Source organism: Lampetra planeri, chromosome 37 (assembly GCF_965212315.1).
Source record: "Lampetra planeri chromosome 37, kcLamPlan1.2.h2, whole genome shotgun sequence".
NCBI lineage: Eukaryota > Metazoa > Chordata > Hyperoartia > Petromyzontiformes > Petromyzontidae > Lampetra > Lampetra planeri.
This window is the reverse complement of record NC_136143.1, coordinates 2,447,583-2,475,055: the sequence shown is the minus strand read 5'-3', so window position 1 is coordinate 2,475,055 and position 27,473 is coordinate 2,447,583. Positions and strand designations below refer to the sequence as shown.

At 48.1% G+C, this 27,473-nt stretch overlaps 1 protein-coding gene across 1 annotated transcript in view; it reads left to right on the top strand.

Annotated features, from left to right (window-relative positions):
- Positions 1-27,473, top strand: part of LOC144730889 (membrane-associated phosphatidylinositol transfer protein 2-like) — a 31,990-nt gene that overhangs the window by 800 nt on the left and 3,717 nt on the right. Inside the window, exons 2-17 of the mRNA XM_078611694.1 lie at positions 8,056-8,124; positions 11,216-11,289; positions 11,974-12,323; positions 15,495-15,684; positions 16,647-16,766; positions 17,490-17,707; positions 19,238-19,416; positions 21,004-21,174; positions 22,255-22,425; positions 23,057-23,205; positions 23,713-23,826; positions 24,322-24,438; positions 24,674-24,822; positions 25,605-25,754; positions 26,271-26,454; positions 27,050-27,178. Of these exons, the coding sequence (XP_078467820.1) occupies positions 8,064-8,124; positions 11,216-11,289; positions 11,974-12,323; positions 15,495-15,684; positions 16,647-16,766; positions 17,490-17,707; positions 19,238-19,416; positions 21,004-21,174; positions 22,255-22,425; positions 23,057-23,205; positions 23,713-23,826; positions 24,322-24,438; positions 24,674-24,822; positions 25,605-25,754; positions 26,271-26,454; positions 27,050-27,178 (2,526 nt within the window). The 5' untranslated portion in view covers positions 8,056-8,063. The remainder of the gene's footprint in view (positions 1-8,055; positions 8,125-11,215; positions 11,290-11,973; positions 12,324-15,494; positions 15,685-16,646; positions 16,767-17,489; positions 17,708-19,237; positions 19,417-21,003; positions 21,175-22,254; positions 22,426-23,056; positions 23,206-23,712; positions 23,827-24,321; positions 24,439-24,673; positions 24,823-25,604; positions 25,755-26,270; positions 26,455-27,049; positions 27,179-27,473) is intronic.

Here is a 27,473-nt window from a genome sequence, read left to right as displayed (position 1 = left end):
AGCACGACACATTGTGTTGGAAACTCACATATTGCAATGAATATGAAGATCTATATCACAAGGAAACCCTCAAGCAAAGCACACTCGGCGTGCCGCACATGGCTGCACCACAACGCACAGGGACGCACACAAAAAAATCGCGGACGGGGTGCAGCGAAATTCTGCATCGACGAAGCGACGACGCCACAAACGTTACGAGCAGCGATGGTCATCGATGAGGATGGGTTCAACGTAAGGTTTCACAGTCGGCTGCGGTAGAAATGAGTCAATGATGTAACCTGTGCATTCTCATAGGGCGTTGCGTTTCCTTTCCGTGAATTGTAGCTAGAATGAAAGTCTCCGTATTGCGGTGGAATACAGATGGACGTCGTGTGTTGGTGGAGAGCATGGCTGGTGCACAGTTTGTCCTTGTGGGAAACAAAGAGAGAACGTCAATTGAACAAAGTATTCGCATCATAAAAAAACGTCCACAATTAAGCATGTTTGTACACGAAGGCTACACGCACACACTACAAGTAGGGAATGATGGCGTTGTGTTGCTGATCTTATCATATCTGCATGGAAAACCTCAAAATAATTAACCCTCCAGGAGCATGACCAGCACGGATAATGTGTACGCATCACAACTATGTTTAGTGACATCCACATGTGGCGATGACTACCTTGCAGTCCATGTTTACAGTGTAAGAGTGTAAGTGTCCTAATTATTGCCAGTTGTAATGACATGTGCTTTGGAGCGAGTTTATTCTATTCCCGTTTTACTAACCCTGGATATTCATGGGAAAGAGAGCCCCATTCCTGTATTATTTCAATTGCTTCGTTCGTTTGAAAGTATTATAATTTTGAATTATAAATAATACTAAATCTAATATGTGGGGTGGAGTGGTGGTGCAGTGGTTAGCGCACCATGTTATAATCCCAGCAACCAAGGTTCGGCTAACATCAGTGTTGAGTGAAATTTGAACCGGACATGGGCACCCCCTTCGCCAACCTGTCCTGACCAGCTTGGTAAAGTAGGGCTGTCAATTATAATGTGAGAATGGATTAACCATCATTATCAGCTGTGCTCAATCCACTGTTGAACGAAGGCCTCCCCAAGTCGTTACAGCCTCTCACGATCTTGCGATGCAACATCCATCCGGTACCTGCGCATGAGCTGATTTAGTCTGTACAATGCATGTGTAATGACTCTCGGACAACTTCTGTCTTATTTATTTATTTATTAGGGCGCGTCGCGCAGAACACATTCCTGCGGAGGGAGCTGGTAGGAACGTTGGGTTGCTCGGTCAATGGCCAGAGTCAACGGCGGCGTGGTGTATTCCGCAAATATGCCCGAATGTGAGGGCGGGCACAAGCCGGCGTGAGTAGGTTAAACGTTGAGTTTTATAAGGGCACCACGGGGTGACCAGCCCCTCCCAACCCAACCCCACCCTCCCCACCCAGCCCCTCCCCTCCCCACCCAGCCCCTCCCTGCACGACAGACAGACGGACACAATAATCCCCTGTGGGCTGGTGGAACCAGGTGGTTCCTACCAGTATAATGTACTCTCATATTCTACAGTACTTAGCTATGACTAGCATACAGTACGTGGGCTGGAATAACAACAGATATTTGGGCTAGGACAGCACCCAAGCAACGACCGCATGGAGACAGCGACGGCACAGAGGCAGCAGTATAACCAAGCCCTGTCCCCCACTGCCCATTTAAGCACATGCTCGTGCCGTCCCGTGTTCTTCTCGTTAACAGCTTGCATCTTTACTGTGTTTTCTCTGGCCGCTTCACGAGCTTCCGAGACACGACGTAGCGTGATCTTCAAGGAGGTGGGCATGGCCGCTCCCTTCTTCCCGAAGGCCAACCCTAATTGCACCTCAATAGGGGCTTCGTTCTCCCGGCCATACATGAGAAAAAAAGGGGGAAATCCTGTAGAGGTGTGTAGGGCCACCCTGTACGCTTTCAAAATACCCGGGACATGGAAATCCCAGTCCGTTTGTGCCTCGTTAACGACCTGATACAGCATAGATGTTAGGGTCCGGTGCAGACGTTCCAGCATATCATCCATTTGGGGATTGTATATGGTTGATGTTCTGATCTTCTTTGTGCCCAATACATTGCACACTTCCTGAAGCAGCTTTGAGAAGAAATTTCGCCCTTGGTCTGTGAGGAGCTGCTCGTGAGCCCCCTTATGCATCACATAGCCGTGCATCGGCTATGGATACAGCTGTTTGGTCGGGCAATGGCCAGGCCATTGGCCACCGAGAAAAATACTCAACCCCAACAAGGATAAATTTATTTCCCTTTTGCGTAGTCGGAAAGGGCCCTAGGATATCGAGCGCGACCAATTCGTTAATGCAGGACACCGTGATAGATTGTAAAAGGGGTTGAAATTTTTTTCGCCGGTGGCTTGCAACGCACACAATCAGTGCAACCTTTAATGAAATGGAAGACATCATTAGACATCCCCGGTCAATAAAAATCTCTTTGCACCGTGAGCAAGATTTTCCAGTGCCCAAGTTGCATCAGCTTGTCGGAGTGCACTGCCCGCGTCAACCTGCCTCGCAGGCCTGTGGGGACTACGATACATAATCTGCCCGAAACCCCATGCCACCGCATAAGCAACCCTTCCCGGAGGACAAACCGCGAGATCCCCTTACGGCAGGGTTTCTTCTGATCAAGGTCCACGCGGCGTCATAAGTTCAAGAGGGAGACATCCTCCATCTGCAACTTGCCCCATTTTGCCCGCCTGAGGCCCAGCACGTCGTCCTTATGTGCGTCCACTACGGCGAGTGGTGGGTCACCTGAGGCCACTACGACCCCAGTTGACCCTCCCCCAAGCAATCTGCACCAGCCCGCACCCGACGAGCATGCACAAATGTCATTTAATGGCAAGCGCGACAACACATCGGCATTACAGTGCCTCACACCCCGGCGGTAAACCACGCGGAAGGAATACTCTTGGAGTATTTCTAAGCACTGAGAGAGCTGGCCAGAGGAGAACTGGAGGGCTGCGTAATCCGTACGGACCACAAATTATCTGCCATAAAGGTATGGCCTGTACTGTTGGACAAAGTACACCATAGCCAACAATTCTCTACGGGTGACACAATACCGCTGTTCCGCGGGTGATAGGATGCGGCTTCCATATGCAATTACCCTTTCCACCCCGTTTTTAACCTGGGACAGGACAGCTCCTATACCCATGTCACTAGCGTCCGTATCCAGTATGAACGGCAGGGAAAAGTCCGGATAGTCAAGAGGAGGCACGTTGGAAAGGCAATCGCGCAATGCAGCAAACGCGGCCTCTTCCTCTTGGCCCCATTTCAATTTTTGATTCTTACCCGTCAAGGCATGCAAGGGTTTAGCAATCATCGCAAACTGCGGAACAAACCTCCGGTAGTACGATGCAAAGCCTACAAAACTGCGCACCTCGCCTATCGATTTCGGGGTTCGTCATTCACGCACACACGCAGTCTTATCCGGATCCGCCGCGATACCCTGCGAACTGACAACATGGCCCATATACCGCACGGAAGTCTGCAACAAATGGCACTTAGCAGATTCTAACTTAAGGTTCGCCGCCCGTACCCGAGAGAGCACCGTCTGCAACCGCTTCAAATGCTCATCGAATGTTCGACCAAAGATGATGTCATCCAAATAAATAAGACAAGAGTCCCATTGTAATCCTGCCAACACCAATTCCATAAGGCCGGGGCTGAATGTAATCCCATAGGGAGGCAATTAAACTGGAACAGTCCCTGGAGTGTGCGGAATGCCGTTTTAGGCTTGGACGATTTGTCTAAGGGGAGTTGCCAAAATCCCAACAGTAGGTTCAGAGTGGAAAAAAAACTAGCGCCCGCCAACGCGTCCAGGGAATCGTCCATACGTGGCAGCGAGTAAGCACCTGCCACCGAAACCTTATTCAATCTACTGAAGTTAACACAAAAGTGCAGGCTGCCATATTGTTTAACGAACAACATGGGGTTCTGCCCAGGGGTTGATTGAAGATGAAATTATGTCCGCGGCCAACATTTCCCTTACTGCCTGGTGTACATGTTCCTTTTCAACAGAACTCATTCGATATGAATTCTGCCAAATAGGAGCTGCATCACCTGCATCGATGTGGTGTTGCAACAAATGAGTACGCCCGATATAAAATTTCCCTTCACTGAAAACGTCGGAGGACTCCCATAACAACGACCAAAGTTTGGTCCGCTGTGCATGGGACAAATCAGGGTTCTCCTTACATAATTCCTCCATCCATGTCCCCTCTGGATCCGCTCGCTGTTGCATCGTGGCCACGACCTCAGCTGCCCCCGAGTCAACAACCCCGCAGCATGCTGCCGTTGCGTGAGCCAAAACTGCCCCTGCCTGAACCACAGCCGCTCCCAGGCCCACATTCAGGACCTGTAGGAAGGGTTGCTGGTTTCCCCGAGCGATTGTCTCAGCCCCCACTAATGCGAGTCCTCAGGTTGCTGTGTTTGATGGAGTCAAAAGGACCCCCCCTCGGGGTCAGCCAACTGGAGGCATTTTCGGTAGCGCAGGGGAATCAACATTTGCATACCTGGCAGAATCTGTATAGATTCATTTGCCAAGGCCTGAACCAGGGCATTCGCAACTGGTTTCCCATGTGGGGCATTCAAAAATAACAAACGCTGTCCCGACGGCGTTTCAATACAGCGTTAATCTGTAAAAATTTTCAAGGGCATCCTTCCCAAAAAATCTGTTCCTAAAAGGCAAGGTACCACCAACGTCTTCTAAACCAACATGGGCCATGACACTTCTAATTCCCCTATTCTCACACATGCCTCTATCCTTCCCAAAATGCCCATACTCCCCCCATTAGCCGCAACACACGCGTTTTCCACTGGCAAAAATGCGACGATCTCTTAGGGGAAACAAATGATAAATAACGTCTGAAATTATGGTAGCCGAGGCCCCTGTATCAACCAAGACCCGCACTTCTACCCCCTGAATGGAACCAACTATTGCCGATGACCCTGCCCCGGCTGCTACCACTCGACGTGCCAATTTCCTCCTCTGAGTAAAGGAATTTGGTCACCCATCCATATTCTGATCCCCTTGTTCGCGTACCCCAACGGGTGAAGGGGAGGCAAGATTCACCGATGAATTACATGACAATCAGGATGTGAGGTGGTGGTGGTATGGGCCAAGTGTCCGGTGTGCTGCGACTTGCCTGTTGGAGCTGGGAAGGGATCGTCGATGGGCCAGTAGATGTCGAGAAGGACGTCGAGGGCTAAACATCACTCCGGCATCCCCGCGTGATATGTCCCGGTCATCCACACCGGAAGCAGGAGATGGAGGGTCCCTGAGGCGGAGAGATCGTCCTTCTTCCGGGGACCTAACCTTGTGGTGGAGGGGTCACCTCTCCCCTAGGAACCCAAACTCGTGGCGGAAGGGTCGCGTCTCCCCTGGGGACCCAACCCCGAGGTCGTCGCGGGGTGTCCCCTCACCACCGAAGTCATCACTGCATCGCCACTGCCATCTCCCTCTGCAGCTCCGGTTCCTCCTCAACCAGCCTTGGATTACTCTTGGCTGCCCGGCAGGTCGGCGGGTTGGCATGGCCTCTGACCAAGGCTCCTACCACCACGCTGCCACCGGGGTTCATCGGGTTACATTTTCATGGGCCTGCAGGCATCTGGTCATCCACAGGGACGTCTGTGTCTCCTCTTCGAGAATGGGCAGTACAGCCCCCTTCTCTTGGGCCAACCCCAGCAGCTTCTCCATCGTTAAAGAGTCAATCGCCACCGGATCCATACGCGGGTATGCCACCTGCCTCAGCGCCATCAGTGCACTGCGGTAAGCGAGGGGCGTCTCGGCCTCCCTTCGCCTCCGTTGCAAAAATTTCCTCCGTGCGTTGAAAGGAGGGTCGAAAACCGCTGCCATCTCCCCGTATGCCTGACGAAGAGTTGCTCGCTTCTCCGGAAGAATGGCTCAGAATGCTGCAAGAGCGTCATCGAAGGCCGTGGGTAAGGCCCTCAAGGCCTCATCCTCCGTCCACTCGACCGAGGAGAACGCTGCTTCGAACCGCCGTATGAAGGTGGCCCAATTGCCCCTTGCTGCCACTAACTCTCTGACAGGAGGCAGCCTCCTTAATTGGCCCATTGCTGCCCCATCGGGGATGGATCCGGAGCCGCAGTTGGTCGCCCCACCGGGAAAATGGCGGCCGTTGACCACGCAGTCGCTGCGGTGTGGGCGATGGCCACCCACAAGGCCATCGGAATCTGACACGTGGAAGATGGCAGATGGCGACTGCACGGGCTCCACTGCATGGGGAATAATAGCTGGCGACTGCGCGGGCTCTGCCGCGTGGGAGGTGGCGGTCGGCACTGATCTGGCCTCGGCCACGTGGCTGATGGCGGCCACCCTCCACGCGGGCCCCGCCATGTGTCCAATGGCGGCCGACCACCGCACGGGCTCTGCTGCGGCAGCACCGGTGGCCGTCATCCGCCCCGTCTCCTCGACGGGTCCCCGTCGCGTAGCATCCGTGGCTCCCGCTGGCGCCGCCATCGCGCCCAGCAGCAGGGAGAGTCGCGTGACGGCCATGAGGAGCAGATCCAGTCTCCCCGCCACCTCTCGCCACCCCTCCATGGCCCGAGGCTGCTTGCCCGTTTCTCCCTCCTCCGTCCCCACGGTCGCTCCCGCCGCGCCCAGGGGCTCGTACACCGAGGCCCCTGTTCCCGGGGCTGCCTGGGAAGGGTTTCCTCCTAATCTTCATCCTCGTCCGAGGTCGCAGTAGGTGGGTTCTTCTTTCTTGAGTATCTCGACATCTCCTGACACCAGTTGTAATGACTCTCGGACAACTTCTGTCTTCTTTATTTATGAGTGCGCCTCGCGCAGATAACGTACTCTCATATCCTACAGCACTTTGCTATGACTAGCATACAGCACTTGGGCTAGAATAACACCAGATGCTTGGGCTAGGATAACAACAGATACTTAGGCTAGGATAGCACCCAAGCAACAACCGGATGGAGACAGCGACGACACAGAGACAGCGACGGCCCGAAGGCAACGGTGGCGTGGAGACGGTCCATTCCGATCCCAGGGCAGCCTCGAGCTCTCTCAGCCTCCGCCTTATATTCCCCCCGGCGTGGCCTCGCCCTGCCCCGGCCACGCCTTCTTTCCCGAACTGTCTCAGCCAATCCCGAACATCCTCCCATGGTCCCCTCCTGTAATTATCTCTCGTGACCACCTGGCCACGCACTGTCCCTATCCCCTATACACCCACGCACCGTCTCTCTCTTTCCGCACTGTCCCTACAGATGTAAACCTGTGACTGGGACTTCTTTGGTGCATTGCAAAGTTAAGATTCCATTGGTTACTTAAAGGATTGTGTCAGTGAAAGTAGAAATCAGTAACAAGTGTAGAAATACTGCTCCGCACTGCGGCAAACGCACAGTGCACTGGATTCATAATCCTCAGTCATTACATATGCGTTATCAAAACAACATACAAATGTCAACAACATGATAACGATTTTTGAAATATATATAATTGTGTTAATACATTCGTGTGCACAGACATTGGGTGATGAATTTAACTAATCCGAATTTCATGAAAAAAAAACTGTTTCTGTCGTAAAATCCTGGAATCTTGTAATTCTTTTTACATTCGTGGTTTTGGTATTCACCCACGTAATTATGAAAGTTAATATCCCGATCTCGACTCATTTGTATATTCCTTACACAATATTTTATGATAGCTTACAATGATGTTGCTGTGAGGATATATTGACAACAAAAAACACAACCGGTGCAGATAGTGCACACACCCACACGCAGCATTGTGGGCAGCGTTAGATTTAAAACACATTACGTATGGGAAGAGGGCTCAGATAAAAATAACCATGTTCATGCATCATGCATGATGCTCCTCGTGATGGAAACTGCACTTGGCGTGCGGGCACGGTAGAGGCTGCAGCATTCTCTGCTTTTGCGCGGCGATAAAGCGGCCCGTGTGGGTTTTGACATCACGCGGAGGAGCGGCTTCTCCTCTGTCACGTTACTCAGTGATGTCCGCCGTCTTTGCCGTTCCAGAGCTACAGATGCAGAGACTCCGTGAGGAAGCCGACGCAAGCTCGGATGAGGAGTTTCTGGACGCTCCGGGTAGGTGTACCACGGAGTGGGTGCACGGTACTTTTGTTGCTGGGATGACAGCGCATGCCGCATCCTCCTTCCTCCCTGCAAGCCGCCACCTTTACCGGTCACTGAAGACACGAAACATAACCATTACAGACACGTACAGTGCTTAGTTAAAATTGTACACGACACAAAAAAACTGTCGCCTTTGCATTTCCTAATCTTATTCCCAGCTGTTGCTCGAGTACACTGCAATACTACCTTGATTATAAAATGGATTGTGGTTAACTGAGATTATAAAAAATATATATAATATGCAGATTGTTTTGTTTCAATGGTAGGATGATAAAGCATTGTTGCATTTTCTGCATTAATTATTACGTTCAAAGATGTAACCCATGCTGAGACTCGCCTCCACCATGGGAACTGTGAAATTCTCACCAAAGGAATTTCCACCGCTGGTACAGGGCTGTAAACGGGAGATGAGCACCGCCTTAGTGCTCATTTGAAGCAGATGCTGCAAACTTCTCTCATTGTTATTCCGCTGGCATGACCCAGTGCTGGGCTTGGCAATGCAAACCATGTCTATGGTTATAGACACAAGAACTTCCTTCTCCGAATGCCAGAATCCAGGTCTCATAAATGCCCTCAAGTCACTCGCTCAGCTGTGATCAGTCACCTCAATACTACCACGGTTATTGTGCCCGTGAATTTCACTTATTTATTTCTCCACCCCATGGTGAGGATTCGATTTATCAGACTGGTTGGTTCGTCGACACTGTGTTGAACCACCACACTGCAAGTCACGTCAATAATTATCTTTCTAATGTTTTCCTTGCACGGCTCCACACTGGAATCCCGTCCCATCCATCGTCTCCTTTTCCCAGGCTCTTAGAATAACCTCCGCTCAATTCAGGAAACGCGTTGCACCCTTAGCGATTGTGTAGAACTTTCACGGTGGCTGTTTATTGCGGGCAAATTTGCATTTTGAGCACTTGGGCCTATGCTCAGCAACTTTGTAAAACAAAACGAAATGCAATTCCATAAACATGCAGGAACACAGTTCGTTGGCAATACAATACAGCACAGTACACATGAGTGTCATTAGTCACAGCAGTTACAACGAGAGTTAGGACAGGTTTTTATTATCTTGCAAATGCATTAAATAGCTCTTATGGTCACCACATTAGTTATGCATTGCCACTGAGTTACAATGAATACTAAATAGCAAGCAGAATGAATGAATGCATTGCTGCTCACAAAAACCCAATGGGAAAGCGTTAAACCAACGTGTGCCTCTGGATTTTACCATCGAGTCAGCATCCCCTTCACAAGATCGTCAAAAACATGCAACATTGCATTATATTGAGTTGGATAATGGGATGAACAATTACACGAGTGCAGATTTGCATTTACATGAAGAAAATGCAGACGCTAAGATTCCAAAATAAATGAGGGCGTCATGTGAAGTGTACATTCACGTTGATAGAGTGAGCTCAGGAGTAATGTCCACAAAGTATTGAGATTAGATGTATTATTATCATCATTCATGATTTATCCACTGCTGGATGAAACGCTGTACATGTTGTTATTATGATTCAAGGTTCCACGATGCCACAATCTATCTCGCTTCTGCACATGAGAGGATCTTTTTGCTCCATCACCGAATCAAGAATCACCCTGCCTCGGAAACTTTGCAGGAATTATTTGGGGCACCTCAGCTGATGTGGTGTGAACTGCCACCCAATCACTGATCTACTCAGTGGTAGAGTCACTGCGCTCCAGCCTGGTCCGAAACATCGCATACAAAACTTCTGCACGCACAATTCAATAATGCAATGCGTATATCATAACCGTAACAATGATAAACCAACACAAATTACTGGGCTCCCTTGTTCTGGCGAACAATTCTACCACCAAATATCCACAAAGGTAGTTGACACGTCTTCTTGCCAACGGCAACCATCAACTAAGACCTCAACACTGTTCCTCACCACAGACTCAAGTCCCGATCCCCCGAAATCTGGAATAAACGCTCTAGCGAACAGAGTGGTACAATGCGGACGTCCAGAATAAACACCTCATTCGAGATCCAAACATCGCAACCCTCCTGGCTTTGACATTCCTCTATCAAAGACACTGGTGTACATTAACCGCATCAGAACATCAACAGGCTTATGTGCACATCTCCTTCATGAATGGAATATGAAAGACAAGCCACAGAAGTGCGATTGTGGCTATGCAATCCGAACTATGCACCATATAGTAAACCACTGCAGTCTGTGGCTCCTTCAGCGGAGGAACAGCAACAACTACACTCTCTCCTGAAGCCCTCTCGTGGCTGGCAGACCTCGACATTGAGATTTAGCTCCCGAACTTCTTTGCCATCTTGGGCAGGAAGAGCGTTACTCCATCTCCAAGGTTCCCGTTCTCTCAAGCGCGTTATCTCCTTTGGCTGTCATCCATCACCAGACTCTTTCATCAGCCATCACCCCTTCCAAAGTGATGCATCCTGCCAAAACCCAGACATCCTTGCATCTGTCCTCTGATCCATGTATTCATCTCTCTGTTTTGCAGTGTAATTCCTAGTATGCAACATCTCTTATCTTCTATTTCTCAGTGTCAGTGTTTCCAATCCATGTGTTACAACAGATGATAACTTGACACGGAAATTCACGTTGGCCTATTCAGTAGCAAGAAACTTATACAATATGAATTATTTTTTACGGTATTAAACATAGCAATGACTGGCAAAATTTATGAGGCTTTAATATGTTTATTACTTTTAAAAAGTGTAGCTTCGATTCAATAATTGCAGCAATGCCTATAGACACACTTACAAAATATAATTCTTCAGATACTTAATTAATCCTTTTTAAAATCCTAATTAAACATGTAATTTACTGTTTAGCATTCCAATACTAGACTATTATAATAAATGGAGCTATACTCTTATGTAATTCTGAAAAGCTCATTCCCTAATTATGTCATCTAATTTTGAGGATTTATAAATCGCAGTGCAGTGAAAACAAGCTGTCCATTTTATTGCGCCAATAATTAATAAACGCGTCGGCGATGGTCCTGTTCATTGCAGCAGTGCTTGCTTTTGACGTTGCAGGTGATATGTCCACGATCTCTTTGGAAACGTCCACATTTCCCGAGCAGATAAGTGTGGAGAGCCAAGATGAAGAGGTAATGATGCTTGTCTGGCCCTGTACTTTCACTTTTTTTTATTTTCCGCACTCCCCAGTCGACCCAAAAGCCATCTTACTGCTCATTTCTAAGATTACAATGATTGTACTTTTAATGAAAGATGTCTGCTTGAAAAAAATGCGGCACGTCTCCATTCAGCCATAGCCCTTTTGGCAGCACGAGACTGACTCTACTGGAAACAGGAATAAAACAGGGACCCAGCGACACGAATCAGACTTCAACGACCCTTTAACAACCTCACATACAAGAATAATAATGTATCGCACATAGCACCATTCATGCAAACCGCATCTTGAAAACTCTTTAGAATTTGTAATCTGCACAATTGTCGCTTGGAGGCATGGGAAAACCATGGACACACGCAGCGAGGTAGCCACATCCTGCGCAACCAACAATTACCAGGTTCTGTGGTTCTATATTGGGATGTTTGGCCCACTCCATGAATACGTTTTTTATACTTGTGGGAGGAAACTGGAGTACCAGGAGAAAACCGACGTGCGCGAGGTGGGTAACGCTCAATCGCCGTAGAGATTGAAATTAATCCGCTTGCTGTACTAGCGTACCATTGCAAGTCAGACGATGGCTGTGCTGCACACAAACATTTACATTTGTATGCACGGTGTTACAAGTGACCTATGGGACAGTACCCATTTTCTGTCGCAGGAAGGCATGTCCAGGAGAGGGGAAGCGTGGGCCACGGAGCCTCGCGTGCTGCTGCTGGTGCTGCACGGCAACGGCCAGGAGCCAAAATTCACGGGCGCCCTCGGAGCGCGGTCGTCGTCCAGGGACAGGGCGCCGTTTGTGACGGAGGCCAGGTTCGGCCGTTCCGGCAGTGGAGCTGCAGCGCAGGCGGGCGGTGCGGAGGCGCGGTGCGCGCACAAGGACGCCCTCAGCCTGCACTCGGCCATCGACGCCGTGAGCAGGGCACACTTCCCGGCTGCCGTGGGGCGCGTGAGCGTGAGGGCAGTGCCGTGTCCGCCCATCTGCGCCAGCGCCTTTGCCATCCTTACGCAGTGAGCCCTCATCGCTTTCCCACCATTGCTCGCGTGCGCATGTTAACATTGCAAGTACTGGGTTAACAAAAAGCCGAAGTGAAGGATTTTCCACTTTGTGGAAAAAATCTGTTTCGAGTTTCCGGCGGAATCCTTCATCTCTCGATGTGTGACGCTACGTAATTATAAAATAATTTGGAAAAAACAAACAAAACAATCCTATACAGTGAGTCATTCCAACAATTACTCAGCAAACAGCCCACGCTAAGTGATATTCCATGAAACAAATTTACTCAACACCCATAGTCAATGAACCATTTTATGTAAGTGTGTACGTTTAATGGATTGTCATTCTTACCGTATTAGCATCCTTTATTTACTGTAGTGTTTGCACTGAATACTATGTCTATTTGCAATAGTTAAAATGACAAATGTGTGTACCTTCACACAGATATATTTAGCGGGAAGTACCCAGCGTTGCCCGGGCGAAAAATACATTTCAAAACTTATTTTAAAAACATTACATATACATACACAGATACTAAGCTATTGTGAAAGCCTGGTGGGCCGTTTGTCCATTTCTCCACTAACACAATTATAAGAGGCTTGCAGAAGTCCAAAAAGTTATAGAAAGTGGGGGGTAAATAGTTGATATGAAAGGTTTCTGAAAAATGTCGACCCCCCCCACTCAAAACATATTTTTACCCCCGCGTAGGTATATATACCTACACACCCTACATACAACAAATTAAGTAACATCTATTGACTCTGTAGTTGTATCTACTGACTGTACAGTAGTATCGACTGAGCCAGTAGTAGCTACTGATTGTATAGTAGTATTTACTGACTGTAGTAACTACTGACCTCATTAGTATCTACTGTCCCTACAGTCGTATCTACCGACTCTATAGTAGTAACTACTAACTCTATAGTAGTATCTGCTGACTCTATAGTAGTATCCACTGACTATCGTCGTAACTACCAACTCTATAGCAGTATATGACTCTATAGTAGTATCTACTGACTGTATAGTAGTATCTACTGACTGTAGCAGTAGTATATATTGACTGTTTTAGTATCTACTAACTCTATAATAGTATCTATCAACTCGAAATCAGTATCTACTATCACTACAGCAGTGCATACTGACTGCGGTGGTACCTGCATTCACTACAGCAGTGCATGCTGACTGTGATGGTATCTACTATCACTACAGCAGTGCATACTGACTGCGGTAGTATCTACTATCACTACAGCAGTGCATACTGACTGCGGTGGTACCTGCTATGACTAAAGCAGTGCATACCGACTGTGGTGGTACCTGCCATCACCACAGCAGTGCATACCGACTGTGGTGGTACCTGCCATCACCACAGCAGTGCATACCGACTGTGGTGGTACCTGCCATCACCACAGCAGTGCATACCGACTGTGGTGGAACCTGCTATCACTACAGCAGTGCATACCGACTGTGGTGGTACCTGCTTTCACTACAGCAGCGCATACCGACTGTGGTGGAACCTGCTATCACTACAGCAGTGCATACCGACTGTGGTGGTACCTGCTTTCACTACAGCAGTGCATACCGACTGTGGTGGTACATGCTATGATTACAGCAGTGCATACTGATTGTGGTGGAACCTGCTATCACTGCAGTAGTACATGCTGACTCTATAGCAGTATATATCGACTCTATAGCACAAACTACTAACTTGACAGAGGTCTGTCGTGAGGCCTAGTCCCGTGCAGAGCTCCCAGCCTCGCCTAGATTGCCCAGCCGGCCGAGGTGGCACCTTGGCAGGCTGGGCCGCTACCCCCGCCCCCCACGCCATCCCCACGCCCGCTCTACAATAATCGTATCTAAGAGCTATAATATTAGTATCTACCGACCCTATAGTAGTAAGTGCACACATTAGGGTGGGGGGGGGGGGAGAAGAGGACATGACACTTTGAAGAATTTACCTCAGCATTCTGTTTATTTTTTTGCATTTTTAACGCAAAAAATGTTTTTCCCTCCCCTCCCAACGAACGGTCAACTTTGTCGCGCATGCGCAAATGCGTGCTTTGGCGCGCGCTGAGCGGCGTAATGAAATAAATAAATAATAGCGCTATATTGTTCATTTAACTACTTTAAAGTTGACGGATGGGAAAATGGAAGAGTGCTGGCTCACCACGGGGCTTAAGGCGTGGTACCCGGCTACTTTTTTTTTTTAAACGTAAACCCCACGGTTTGCGAGCAAAATCCTTTGCAAGTTTCGTACACAGACAGACAGACACAGAGACAGATAGACAGACAAAACATTTTCAATTTATAAGTAAGATTTCACACCAAGGTGCGATTTATCAAATTTCCAGTAGTGCAGGATAACATATAAAGGTATCATCAACGTGCACTGACCAGCGCGGTGAATTATGGTCAAAATAAAAAAAAAACACGCCATGAGGAGTCCTTCATCCAATCATAGATTTATAAAAATAGCTGAAAATAATACTTGAAAGAATGACAGGTGATCTTTCCGGAATGTCTTCGATATGCATTTCACACTGGGAAGCCTCTCAAGGAGGGGCACTGCTTCACTGGGATGTTTGGCGAATTGATAATGAGATTTTAGATTCTTGCGGCAAGACACCGGAGAGTCCTGAGAAAGCTCAGCACGCAGAGGAGGGAGTGAGGCTCAAAGCCCCCGACAGGGAGGTTCAAGAATCCGTTGCTGTACTTCCATCTCCCTGCCACTCTGTAACGAGCTCCAACACGGGTTACCACATTTTCCACAAAACAAACCCAGACAATATTACTCAGTCTAAGTCTATTACAACTGCAGTACACGGTAATACAATTCACCACAACACTGGTACCAAACCAATTCCTGCCACCAGAATACCGACGCCAATTCCCGGACGGTCCGGGTGAAACCCTGGAGAGGCGGCAATCCTTGCCCGAACTTTACAACACCCACTGCTTCTAAATAGTCACCGATCCGAGTACTAATTAGGCTCAACTCTTGCACTGTTCATTAACATTTTTTTATCCAGATTGCGGGTGGATACATTGACCCTATCTGGGGATCACAACTGAGAGTGCAGTCTTAGGGATATAAAAAAGCAGAGCCAGGGAAATCCCTCCATCCCCACCGTGACATCGCTGCTTGGTGCACACAGACATGTGAGGGGCCTCCTCCTCTCTCTGTGCAGACTGAGTCCACACGGCTCTGACGCGAGCTGTGAGCCCAGCAGCTCGGCCCCGGCGTCTCTGTCCGTGCTGCCGCTCCTGGCGACATCCAGCCCCCATTACCAGGAGGCCGTGAGCACTCTTATCCACCGGATCAACAACGCTCACCGCGCCTTCCTCTCCTCCTCCGAGGGCACTGCATTTCAAGGGAAGGTCAGCAGATGGCACCTTCATGAAGGGGAGGGAAATATTAGTGGGTTTTAACGTCAAGGGAAGGGATGAGGAATGAAAATAAATACAGGGACAGTACAGGGACAGCAGGTCGCTGGATACAAACGGCATAGAAGGACAGGTAGGAGACTGACATCATTGAGAAGTGTGAAGGAAAGGCATGGGAGAGAAGCGGGAGTCAATAAAGGGTGTTTGATGATGAGTTAGCAACCGAAGTAACAGGAGCAGCAAAAGCAAATAAGATCCAATTGAATAAGTATGTGGTATGATGCAAACCGGTCAGGTGGCTCAGCGGTAGAGCGAGCGGCTCACAGTCACAAAGTGATCAGGGAAGGCTCGTGTTTAAATGAGTATAACGAAACAACAGCAGTGACTTTGGCCATCACGACTTCTTCATCAAAACAACATACTCCAGTGTACAAAGCAACATCATGTGGCAAACCTCCTTCAGGAGTACGCATCGAGCTGGCAATGCTGCCTCGGCTGCTACCTCTTTTTTTCCAGCCGCCAGCGCCACGATCTACTACTGTGGGTTATTGTTTGGGGCAATAACGCGGCCCAGTGAAAGCGCGTTCATTGGCTGCTGCAGAGGTTTATGGTTCGAGCCCAGACGCCACCCTGGTGTATTAACGATGACGTACCACGCAGCATCTGCTTTACAGTGGACGTTAAAAGATCACGTGACATCATTCAACAAAAGAGTAGGTAGGCCGCTGTGTGCTGGCATCGTGGTATACATTTGCGACATTGGAAAAATTACTCTAAAACGTTCTTAATTAAGAAACACATAGCAATCGTCACCCATTACTGAAAACATTTTAGCAGGACCCTCCTGAAAAAGTCTTCATGAAATAACTAAGAAATGAACAGTTTCACGATGACAAACATCGCATTGGTGTGTATGCGTTTTTGGTCACATGTTCCGTGCGCATGTCTCCTGGCAGGTGTGCTTGGTGGGAGACGGCGTGGGTGGGATCATGGGGTTCGATGCCCTGTGCTGGAGCAAACGGGCCCCAAGCGACAGCTGGGACAGCAGCCGACAGGGAAGCTTTAAGAGCAGCTCGGTACGATAGCTTAGTCTCGCGCTCAAACATGTTTTCAGACAAAAAAATTTACACGCGCAAATTACCAAACAGGCCTTTTCAACATACTGTATTTTCACTTTGAGTTGTCAAGAGCACGTAGCCGAGTTTCCTGACATACACTCGTTACGTGCAGCAAATGCTCTTCGTGCAGTGGTTTTGTGCACTTCTCTGTTAACCTAGTGACCTGAGTTTGATTCCCGGCTCTAGCTGACATCAGAGGCAAGTTATTTCTAAACTGGTCCTGGTATTCTCCACGAACATCCTGGAATGACCAGAGTGGTGAAGTGTGGAGAAACTATCTCCATGCCCGACACGGCATCCAGCACTAATTAAATTCTAATTAATATAATCCATTTCCACGGGTAACAAAATACATAAGCAAATATGCCTCCTTCCCACATTTATCTCGCCACGTAAAAAAAGTATTGTTTACAAATCCCATCAGCCACATAGCCTTCTAGGAGTGCATATTATCCGCATTGTGGGTTCAATACAAGCACACTATAGACTGGTTCAACATTCAGTGCCTGTTCAGTAGAGTTGGGTTGATTCATTGTTATTTTTGTGTTATGTATTACCAAACGCTTCCTTTGAACAGTTTGCCATGCACGTCACAGTATATAGAGCGCCAGGCATAGGACTTGTACTTTTGAGGTATCAGTGCAGTCGCTTGGTCCATCCTCCCTTGCTGGTGGCACGTAGGACAGTAACCCAGCATCGCCGGCTGGAGAGCCTCTCAGCTGCCCTCACGGCCACCAGGCCCGTGGCTCCCCCCTGGCCAGCAGCCGAGGCCTGAGCCGCAGTGAGCAAGAGCTGCTCGTCAACATGAGCGACCTGCCGCCCTGTCGGCTGGAGAGGAAGCGGCCCGGGCCCTGTGTGGCACTGGGGCACCTCCACCTGCACCAGGCCTCTCTCGCCAGGTACGCGGAATGCCACGGTGACGCGACGGCTCAGCGGCTACGCGCCATTCACGCGGTGAACCCTAAAGCCACGCAAGCGGCGGTTGCCGGCCTTCCTAGACCCACGGACCACCATGCACTCGAAATCGTAGAATCCACATCATCTCCTACTGGGAGAATAATGCCCACTGTGAGGCCAGTGGCAAGTCACATAGTGTAGCAAAAGGACAGCTGCCTTTGAGGGTCCCCTTCGAATGTTCGAGACGATATGTCATGTAATTCGCTTTGAGTTGCCAAGGTATCTTAGCAAGTGTCGTTTGCATGCAAAATATGTTGAATTGTTGTTATTATAATACATATTAGAATGATATGGGTTGCATGCCGTGATGGAGATGTGACGGGAGATGATGGTGCACCATAGCAGAACTTCTGAGAACACCAAACACATACTGGTACTTTTTAGAATGGTTCCTATTCCTACACTATGATGTTTCTGCAGAGGGGAAATAGAAGCGTGTTGGTGAGTGTTTAATGGTATGCTGTGGAGAGAGTGGAGAAGTTTCCATACATAGGCAATGTGCTTATGACCAGCTCCGATTTTGCAGCAGAGGTCTCACTCTGAATTAGTCGGGCAGCATTACCTTTTCATCAGCTGTGTAACATTGTGTGGAAGCCACCTGACCTGTCGTTCCGTGCGAAGCTCCGGGTCTTCTTGACCACAGTTGTGCCCTCCCTTCCCTATGCTTGCGAACGTGGACCCGTCTGAAAAAAACATCTGTGCTGGTTTGAAATATTCAGGTTGGCCTACCTACGATCCATCCTGGGATTAACCAGACTGGATTATGTGAGGAGCTCAGATATCCTTTAAAGATCTGACAGGCAAGGGTGAATTGGCTGGCTCATATAGCCTGCATATCCAGCCACCGCATGCCTAAACTACTTCTGTTTGGCCATATATATGTATGTAGGTATGTTGAACTTCTTTCTCACCGTACATAGCCAACCGTGCTAATCGGAGGAAGCTGAACAGGTGCATCATGGGGAGGATGTGGACCTGAGTGATCTTGACGATAACTGGTAGCAGCGCTGTCAAGATTGACCTTTGTGGAGGAGGCTTGTGAAGGGCGCGCATGGGCAGTTGGAGGCAATTTACCTCCAACAACAATAGAGGGCAGAGAAGTGACATTCACAATAATGAGCGGAGTGTAGGGTGGCTAAAACGCAGCAAGTAGGCAGTGGGGTCCATACGTGGTGTATCCGCATCATCTCAGCCAATCAATCCATAACACCTGGGTCTGTTCCGTGACCTCCGCCAGCGAGCCTTCAAAATTTCACGTGGCCTAACAGTGCACCTAGCCTGGCGCATGCACCATGGTAATGTCACCGCTACGTCGAGTGAGTAGCAGCTGTTTTTTGACGAGGCAACGCGTAAGTAAGCGAGTGAGTGTCTGTGTGAGCACGGGCGGCAGATAGAATATATTTCATACCGACACTTCTACATTTACCGCTGGTCACGCGGCATGCCGGCTAAAATTGCTGTCTCGTGCGGAGTGTGCATGGCTGCTTCACTCGGGATGAGGTGGAGACTCGGCGATGGAGCAGTTCCTCGGCGACCGACTCCGCCCCTGCTCCCCCTCGCCTCGAATTCCTGGTGTCCGACTTCTTCCTGCTGGGCTCGCCTCTGGCACTGGTGCTCACTCTGCGGCGTCTCGCCCTCCCCTCCAACAGCCGTATGCTCCCGCCCGCGGCGTGCTCTCACGTCGTCATCATCATCAGCCATGATCGATCCACTGCTGAATGAAGGCCTCGCCAAAGGCGTCACCACCTTTCACGATCTTGCGATGCAATGATCCATCTGGCACCCGCACACGAACCTGGTCCCATCGCTACGTCCACCAGGCCGTGTTCCATTCCTTGGCTGCCATTCGGTCGTTGTTCTTGACCACCGTCCATCGTACCGTCTGGCCGTGGAGTGTCCTGGCCAAGGCCACTTTCCTTCAAAGCTTGAATTATGTCATTAACCTGCGTATGTTCTATTATCCAAGGGTCACTCAATGTTATTCTAAGCACACATATCTTCACGTTTGTTTGCATTTTTTTTCTTTCAGTTTTTATGCTATATTTAACAAGTGGCTATGTTTATGAACCATGCAGGTGTCATACAAGGTAGCACATTCACAGCCAATTTTGAATTCAGTGAATTGAAGATGGCCGGTTGGCTTAGAGATTAGAGCACGGAGCTGCCACCAATCCAGATCCAGTTGCCTGTGATTGATTCAACTGGGTTATCAAGTATAGTGAGTCGATGGGGGTCAGCTTTGTTGCTTTAGAGCAGTGGTTCCTAACCTGGGGTAACCTTTCTGAGAACCAAAGGAGTGCAGGCTGCAGTAAAGGTTAAGGACCACTGCTTTAGACTCAAGCAGAGACCCATAGACTCACTCACGCAGAAAACAGAGAGAATCGACTCACATAGAGACTCATACAGAGATCCACAAACTTGCATAGACCCACAGACTCGTATAGACTCAAATAGAGCGGATTTGTATGAAGAGGGTACGAACGTTTAGTGAGTTGATGGTCTCAGCCTGATCACTATGACTGCACAACAAAACACATCACATTAACTTTGGTTCTGTACTTAATTTGGCTCAATTCCAGCTATGAGAATTAAAAATATCAGTTGACTGTCACGTGACAAACATGACTCTGCAGCAGGGCGGGTGGGAAATTTCTGCCCCCTAGTTTGTGGATCAGAAGTCACTTACAAGGGATCTCAGAAGCAGTGCCGTGATATTTATTTCTATAGACCTTTTTTTAATCATGGAGGTTTGCATCGCTCTGTGAGAGTTCCAAATAAAATCGTCATCTTCTGACATAATCAGCATATATTTTGGGGAAAAGTGAAGAAAGTAAAGTGAATGAGTGAATTTCTAACATCAGGTGCACTCCTGTCCAGATATAATGTGTACAGTCCCACTTATGTGATTGTGTTTATCAACGTATACAACGTTTCATATACTGGTGATTGGCTCCCCAAAAGGATCTTTTGTTCATGAACACAACATGGCATCTTTTGATCCGACCAGAAGGTAATGCAGAGGACGTAGATCATTTTTTATTTAACATTTGTTTTCTAAGTTCAGGTGATGCAATATGGCTTGGTGCAAAAATCCACTGTAATTTTCATGAGGTTATATAATATTTTCAGAATACATTTTAAGCTAGGATTGTCGATGGGAGCAACAATTTGTCCCCCACCCCCATATTTCAACGAAACCCAAGAATTATTGCTTGAAACTATTTTTCTCTCCGTGCAGTTTCCCAGTTGCGGCCAGCATGCCAGCAGATCTACAACATCTTCCATCCCGCCGACCTGTCTGCGTGTCGCCTGGAGCCTCTGTTTGATCAACGTCTGACACAAATCCCTCCACACAGGGTACCCCGCTACCCCAGCCTGCAGATGGTGGAGAGGCATTCAACTCTGATGGGTAAGGATGGCCTAATCCCAAGTGGGTCACCGTGACCGATGTTTAGGTCTTCATGGGAGAGATTTGTTACGTGATGTCTGCTCGACAAACTTTGAATTTTCTTTGCAGGTAGCAAAGGCAATGTACGAATACACAACACAAAGTAATCATTCATGTAGTTCTGGAGAAAATAAGTGTAGTGACATCGCGGGCGCCACGTGTATGTGGGTGCAGTACCGGCCCTAGAGGGGCTCGGTGAGCACTGACTGGCAGTGCTGGATGGCACCACGCTTTGCGTGCAGTGCCGTCTCCTACAGGATAGGGTGTGAGAGTGCCGGCCATGGAAATGGGGTTTTAAGGGCCATTGCACTTTGGTTGACCCCGAAGGACACGTGACCGGTAAAGTCTACACAAGGCCCCCGGGTGGGGGCTAGGGGTGGTCACGTGTCAGGGCCGGGAACCTGCTAGAGGAATCCAGAAGGTGGGCGTGGCTAAGGGCGGAGCCAGCCCCGCCACAGAGGATAAAAGCCGGGTCCCCGAGAGGGACCGGCTGCTGTTGTTCATCCTGAAGAATCTACGTCCTACAGAGTCACCAACACGTGGACCCGGACCCAGGCCAGGGTCTGGTCCATCGTAGCTAATTCCAGTGTAATTAGTGTAGATAGCCTGGTGGTCCACCATCATAGGTTGTCAATGTGTTAAGGGGCAGTACCCTGTGTGTTGGTTTAATAAATGTGTTGCCTCCAAGAAGTGCGTCTGCGACTCAGCTGAACTCACTACATAAGTAATAGTTCTTCATTTATTTGGTTCTCATACGAGCAAACTCTGGACTGGTTTCAACATTCAGTATCTCATCAGCAGTCAGCCTTACTTACCCAATGCTGGTGAACTGCCAGGTGTTTATTGACAAGGGCCCTCTCTGTTAGATATGGGTCCTGTTAGATATGGGTCCGAAAACCTACGTGTTAAACTATGGGTCCCAGTTTGACACAAAACTATAATGTGCTCTAATTTTAAATTTTTTTATGAAATGGGTACACAATTCCAAAATGAAATCACACTGTTTATGTATGCCTGCACTTTCTGTATTGGAACTCACAGCGTCAGCAATTCAGCGCTACTTCGCGGAAGAGGCCGCACAAGTCGGAGACGTCCAACACAACCTGGCGAGGACGACGTTTGAGGCGCTTCCGGACGCAACTCGCCAATGCCTGGCAAAAGACCACAGCCCCATGCCAGCGGCGATATTCACGACCGCGGACATTAGTGGCAGTGAGTTGATTGTTGTTTCGCAAAGCCTCTGCATGTCATTGTGTTGGGCAAGTCTCCCTCCACTCTAGCCCCGATGGTTTATGAACGTCGGTGACAGCAGCCAGTGCAATGCGGTTGTCACTGTTATTTTTTACAATGTTGTACGTCTCTTTAGTTTACCTTTCATGATTGCATCACCTATTTAACAAAGCAGCCGATAAAACGATGATGCATTTGCGGTTTGCTTGTCAACAGTTCGTCAATAATAATGGCCTCGTAAGAAAAATTACATTGAATAAGTGACGTGTCGGGGCAATGGTCCTACTTCGTTGCATAGAGACGTGGACAATGAGGGTTGGAGACTGCACTTTATCCATTGTTACCACTTTGTGGGGAAGTCAACCGTGATTGTATGGGCTTACCCCCACCATAGAAATGTGAAATTTCCACCACTGGCTCAGTGCTGTAAACAGGAGGTGAGCCACCATCTCGGTGCTCATTTGAGCCATAAATCCCTTTGACTTTGTTTGAATCGCACCTCAAAAGTTTGTGGGTGAGTAGAGTCTATCAGGACGACTCGCTGAAGGCACGAGTGAGTTTTTTTCTTCACAACACAAGCACGCTCTCTCTTTGTCCACGTCCTCTTCCCAAGTCCTGTCCAGGTGGTGGGGAGTCAAGCGCATCGACTACTGGCTGCATTGCCCCGAGGCCGTGCGGCCCTTCCCAGCCGTGTCCTCAGCCCAGCTCTCGCACACGAGCTACCTAGAGTCCATGGACGTTGCCGCGTTCCTCCTGCAGCAGGTGATGGCTCACGTCCTGCACGTGAAGTGGTCGACACTTCCCAGAAGGCCGTGCACGTCCACTGGAACTTTACAGAATGGTTCTTCTCCCTATTCTGGAGGAATGTTTGGTAAAAAGGGAATATTCCAAAATTGGACATTCATCTGTAGGTCAGCCTTGAGCACCGTTCACTTTAAATTTGCGTGTGAAACTCAGAAAGGTATTGCGCTACTATAACAAATTGGATAAATAAATAAAAATCAATGGGGAATCATTATTTTTCAAAACCATTGCAATTTTCCATTTTACCCACACCGTCGTGTTAAAATGGAATTCACCATTGCGGTGAAATTGGATACCAATTACATTTAAATGCAAAAATGTACGCTACTACAAAGCGGTAATGCTGTTATTGTATTTTTACAATAAGTTATTACAATTGCACTCTGAATAATGATGTAATTGACAAATAAGAGGCACAGCATAGTCCAGGATGGCATGTCGAATTCACTTTGACTCTCATTGCAGGTGCTGGGTCCAGGCAGAGTGGGAGCGACTCAGCAGATGTCCCAGGATGGCTCATCGTCACCGTGCAAACCCCTGGAGAAGTGGCTCAAGAAAAGGACTTCTGTCAAAATTCGAGTCTGTATCTCAGTGTCATTGTGCAGAACACAACATTTGCATTTCAATAACGCAGCTTAATAAGATGTCCTCTTTTTAGCTCAAGCACAAAGTCCTGCATTCCGCTATGGAAATAGCTAGGACTACATTTAATTTAGCAACTATATGCAGTATAAGTAGGGTTGTCACCTGTCTGTCTGGATTTGATGCGGACAGTCCAGGAATTGGCATCTGTGTTCGGGTGGCAGGAATTGATTTATACCGAGATCAGGTGCTATTGCATTGTACATTAATGTAGTATTGTGCAAAGTTTGGACAGAACTAGGCTGAGCAATATGTCTGGGGTTGATCTGTAGAAAAGGTGACAACCCGATAAGAAACATTTGGTGTAATTATTACTTTTGAGCAGCTTGTCTTAAGCTCAATGTCAATATCTGTTTCAGCGCTGTTACAAATGCTGACACTGTACCGTAAATCTTTGCAAGCTCCATTGCTGTTGTGTCGATGTCCCTTCAGAACGTCACGGCGAACCACAGGGCCAACGACGTCATCGTGGTAGAAGGCAGCGCGCAGAGCCTTGCTGGCCGTTTCATGTACGGGACCCTTGACATGGTCACCCTCACTGGGGAGAAGGTGCCGCGTCCACAACCCCCACGTAGCATGCTGTCTCTCGCCTCGCCACGTTACCAAACGCTGACCTCTTTGTACGCTAAACATCAACACAAATGCAGATATATATTGTGTGACTTATTGAAATGTTCGATGCATTCTTTTTCTTTGATTGACTTTCAGGTTTACATAAATGCTATACAACTACTCAATATTCTCTGCCAGGCATTGTGTGCGTTTGTGCGTGCTTTGTCTACAGGTTGACATGTTTATCATGACCAAGCCCCCAGAAGGAGAATGGGTATACTTTGACACTCAGGTGACAAACAGCAGTGGCCGCGTCAGCTACGTCATCCCTGACATTCAGCACATTGGCGTTGGCCTCTATCCCGTCAAGATGGTCGTCAGGTGCAGCGCGAGATGACCTTAATAGTCTGAAGCCGGTTTCTGCTGTGACCTCGATAGTGTGAAGCTTGTTTCTGCTGTCTCCGAGATGTGGGTGGAGTGGGGCTGCCACCACCTGGCTGTGTTTCCGGTGGCAGGGACTGATTTGTACTGAGATCTGGTACCGGTATTGCCGTATTAAACTTTCCTACGGCACACTGCAACGTTTGATAGACCTGCGCCGACTGATAAATATGTCTGGGTTGTATCTGTGGGAATTAATATTAGCCCATATTTTGTATCGATAGTGTTGTAGAGAAGATATGTAACTAAATAAACGTAAGACAATGTGCCTCCTTCATATACCTGCTCTTCCATGGGAATATAAAAGTGTTTTCACGCATCGCATCTCCCACAGTCATAATTCAATCGGCATCGCTTCAAGGAAGCTTAACTTCTGATGGGACACTAACTGAACCAATGTTACTGATGGGATGGGTACATTTAACAAATATATTTATGTGCAGGGACAGATATGTGGAGGAGGTATATTTTTTTCAGCTTTTTCTTCACAGTACTTCATTTAATGTAACTGGTATTCGCCAAATATTTAAATGCCGAAATAATTATCTGCAAGTTACTCAATTGGGATTGCACACAGCAACATCGCCCCCTATTGCGAAAACTTGGCAGGATTCTAAAAAAAGAGCCTTGAGACTCGGTGAGATTTTGCTGCGTAAACAGCAGAGTGAATAATAAATTACGAGTACAATTCCATGAAGACGCCGCGTCTGTAAATCCCACAGAGGAGACCGCACGTTTGCTGACAGCTTCCTGGCTGTGCTTCCCAAGGGGACGGAGTGCGTCGTCTTCAGCATCGATGGCTCATTCGCGGCGAGCGTGTCGCTCACGGGCACTGACCCCAAGGTGCGCCCGGGGGCCATCGACGTTGTGCGGTACGTGCTGCAAGGTCAAAGCACGCACAACGGTGTTTCTTCTTCTTGGTTCTTTCGGTAAAGTCACGTAGAAGGGAAGTAATAAAATAAAAAATAAAAAACATAATAAAATTACATAATTATTTTTATTTTATTATGTTTTAAAAATAATAAAAATAAAACATAATAAAATAACATAATTATTTTATTATGTTTTATTTTTATTATTTTATTACTTACCTTCTACGTGACTTTACCGAAAGAACCAAGAAGATTAATCCCTGCAGTCACGAAAGCTTTAAATCGAAATTTAACGGTGTTTCTTTTACACGCCGTTGCTGAGCACAGCTCTTGTAACTTTCCCGAAGCTCTGATAACCTCCCTCAATTCAAGAAACGCATTCACTCTTATCGATTACTACATTGACCGTGCTGTTTGTTGCTGGCCACTTGATGGTCTGAGTCTTTGGGTTTGTACTCGGCAACTTTGTTTAAAGTAGTTTGTTATATTATTTGTGACATTTGGTTTATTTTACAGGCACTGGCAGGAGCTGGGCTTTCTGCTTATATACGTGACGGGGAGGCCTGACATGCAGAAGCAGAGAGTGGTGGCATGGTTGGCACAGCACAACTTCCCACACGGCCTCATGTCATTTTGTGATGGACTCGTTCACGACCCACTTCGACACAAGACCAACTTTCTCCGAAGCCTTCAGCAAGAGGTTCACTGTACTGACCCCATGTTCATCGTTACCTTGAGCAGGGCCACACACAAGGGTTTGCCCCCCTGTCTGGGTTTCCCCTGGACAGTCTGGGAATTGGTATCTGTGTTTGGGTGGCAGGAATTCGTTTGTCCTGAAATCTTTTGGAAATGTGTTGAACTTTATTCAAGTCTACTGCACCGTTTTTGATGGACCTAGGCTGACTGAGAAATATGTCTGGGCTTGGGGTCTGAGAACAAGGGGGCAAACCAATCACAGTCTCGCGTCTCACGATGCCCCAATCGTAGCACGCACGATGTTGCTTTTTAAAACCTACATTATCACAGGAAGTACACAAAACACAGAGAAGCAAAAGACGTGAGGCGACGGCTTGAAAGAAAGAACGCTTTACTCAAGCCAACCCTGGAAAGCCACGTTTGTATTATAAGCGGTCGCAACAACTCACACCCTTAATTAAGATAGAATGTGCCCTAAATTTAAAGTTGATAATCTTAAAATGATTTTATGGTCACGAAAGCCTATGTATTAAACAAGTATTTTAGTTGTCATTTATTATATGGCCTGCAAATGTCAGCTAATATTGTTTTTATTTCAGGCTCATATGAGGATCCACACATCATATGGGTCGAGTAAAGACATCGGAGTGTACCACGCTCTGGGGCTGTCTCCATCACAGATATACATCGTGGGACGGCCATCGAAAAAACACCACCTCCAATGTCAGGCGAGCGGCTCAATAATCTACCAGAGGAATGAGTGGTCTAAATGTAAATAAGAAGGTGCCGGTGTTAAACGTATTTGCGCTGTAGCCAATGTTCACTGACACTCACAAAGACATAGACCACCCGTATAGCCTTAACGGACTTTTGGGGTAAGTGCTGTTAGTGAGCAACTATGAAGGCTGGCATGGCACATGAGGGATTGTGTGGCTAGCAGTATGCCCGGCTGGCTTTGTCTCCCTGGTGGTGATGAAAACACACCGCATTTGGTACTCTTTGGATCCATAGCGCAGCGCGCTA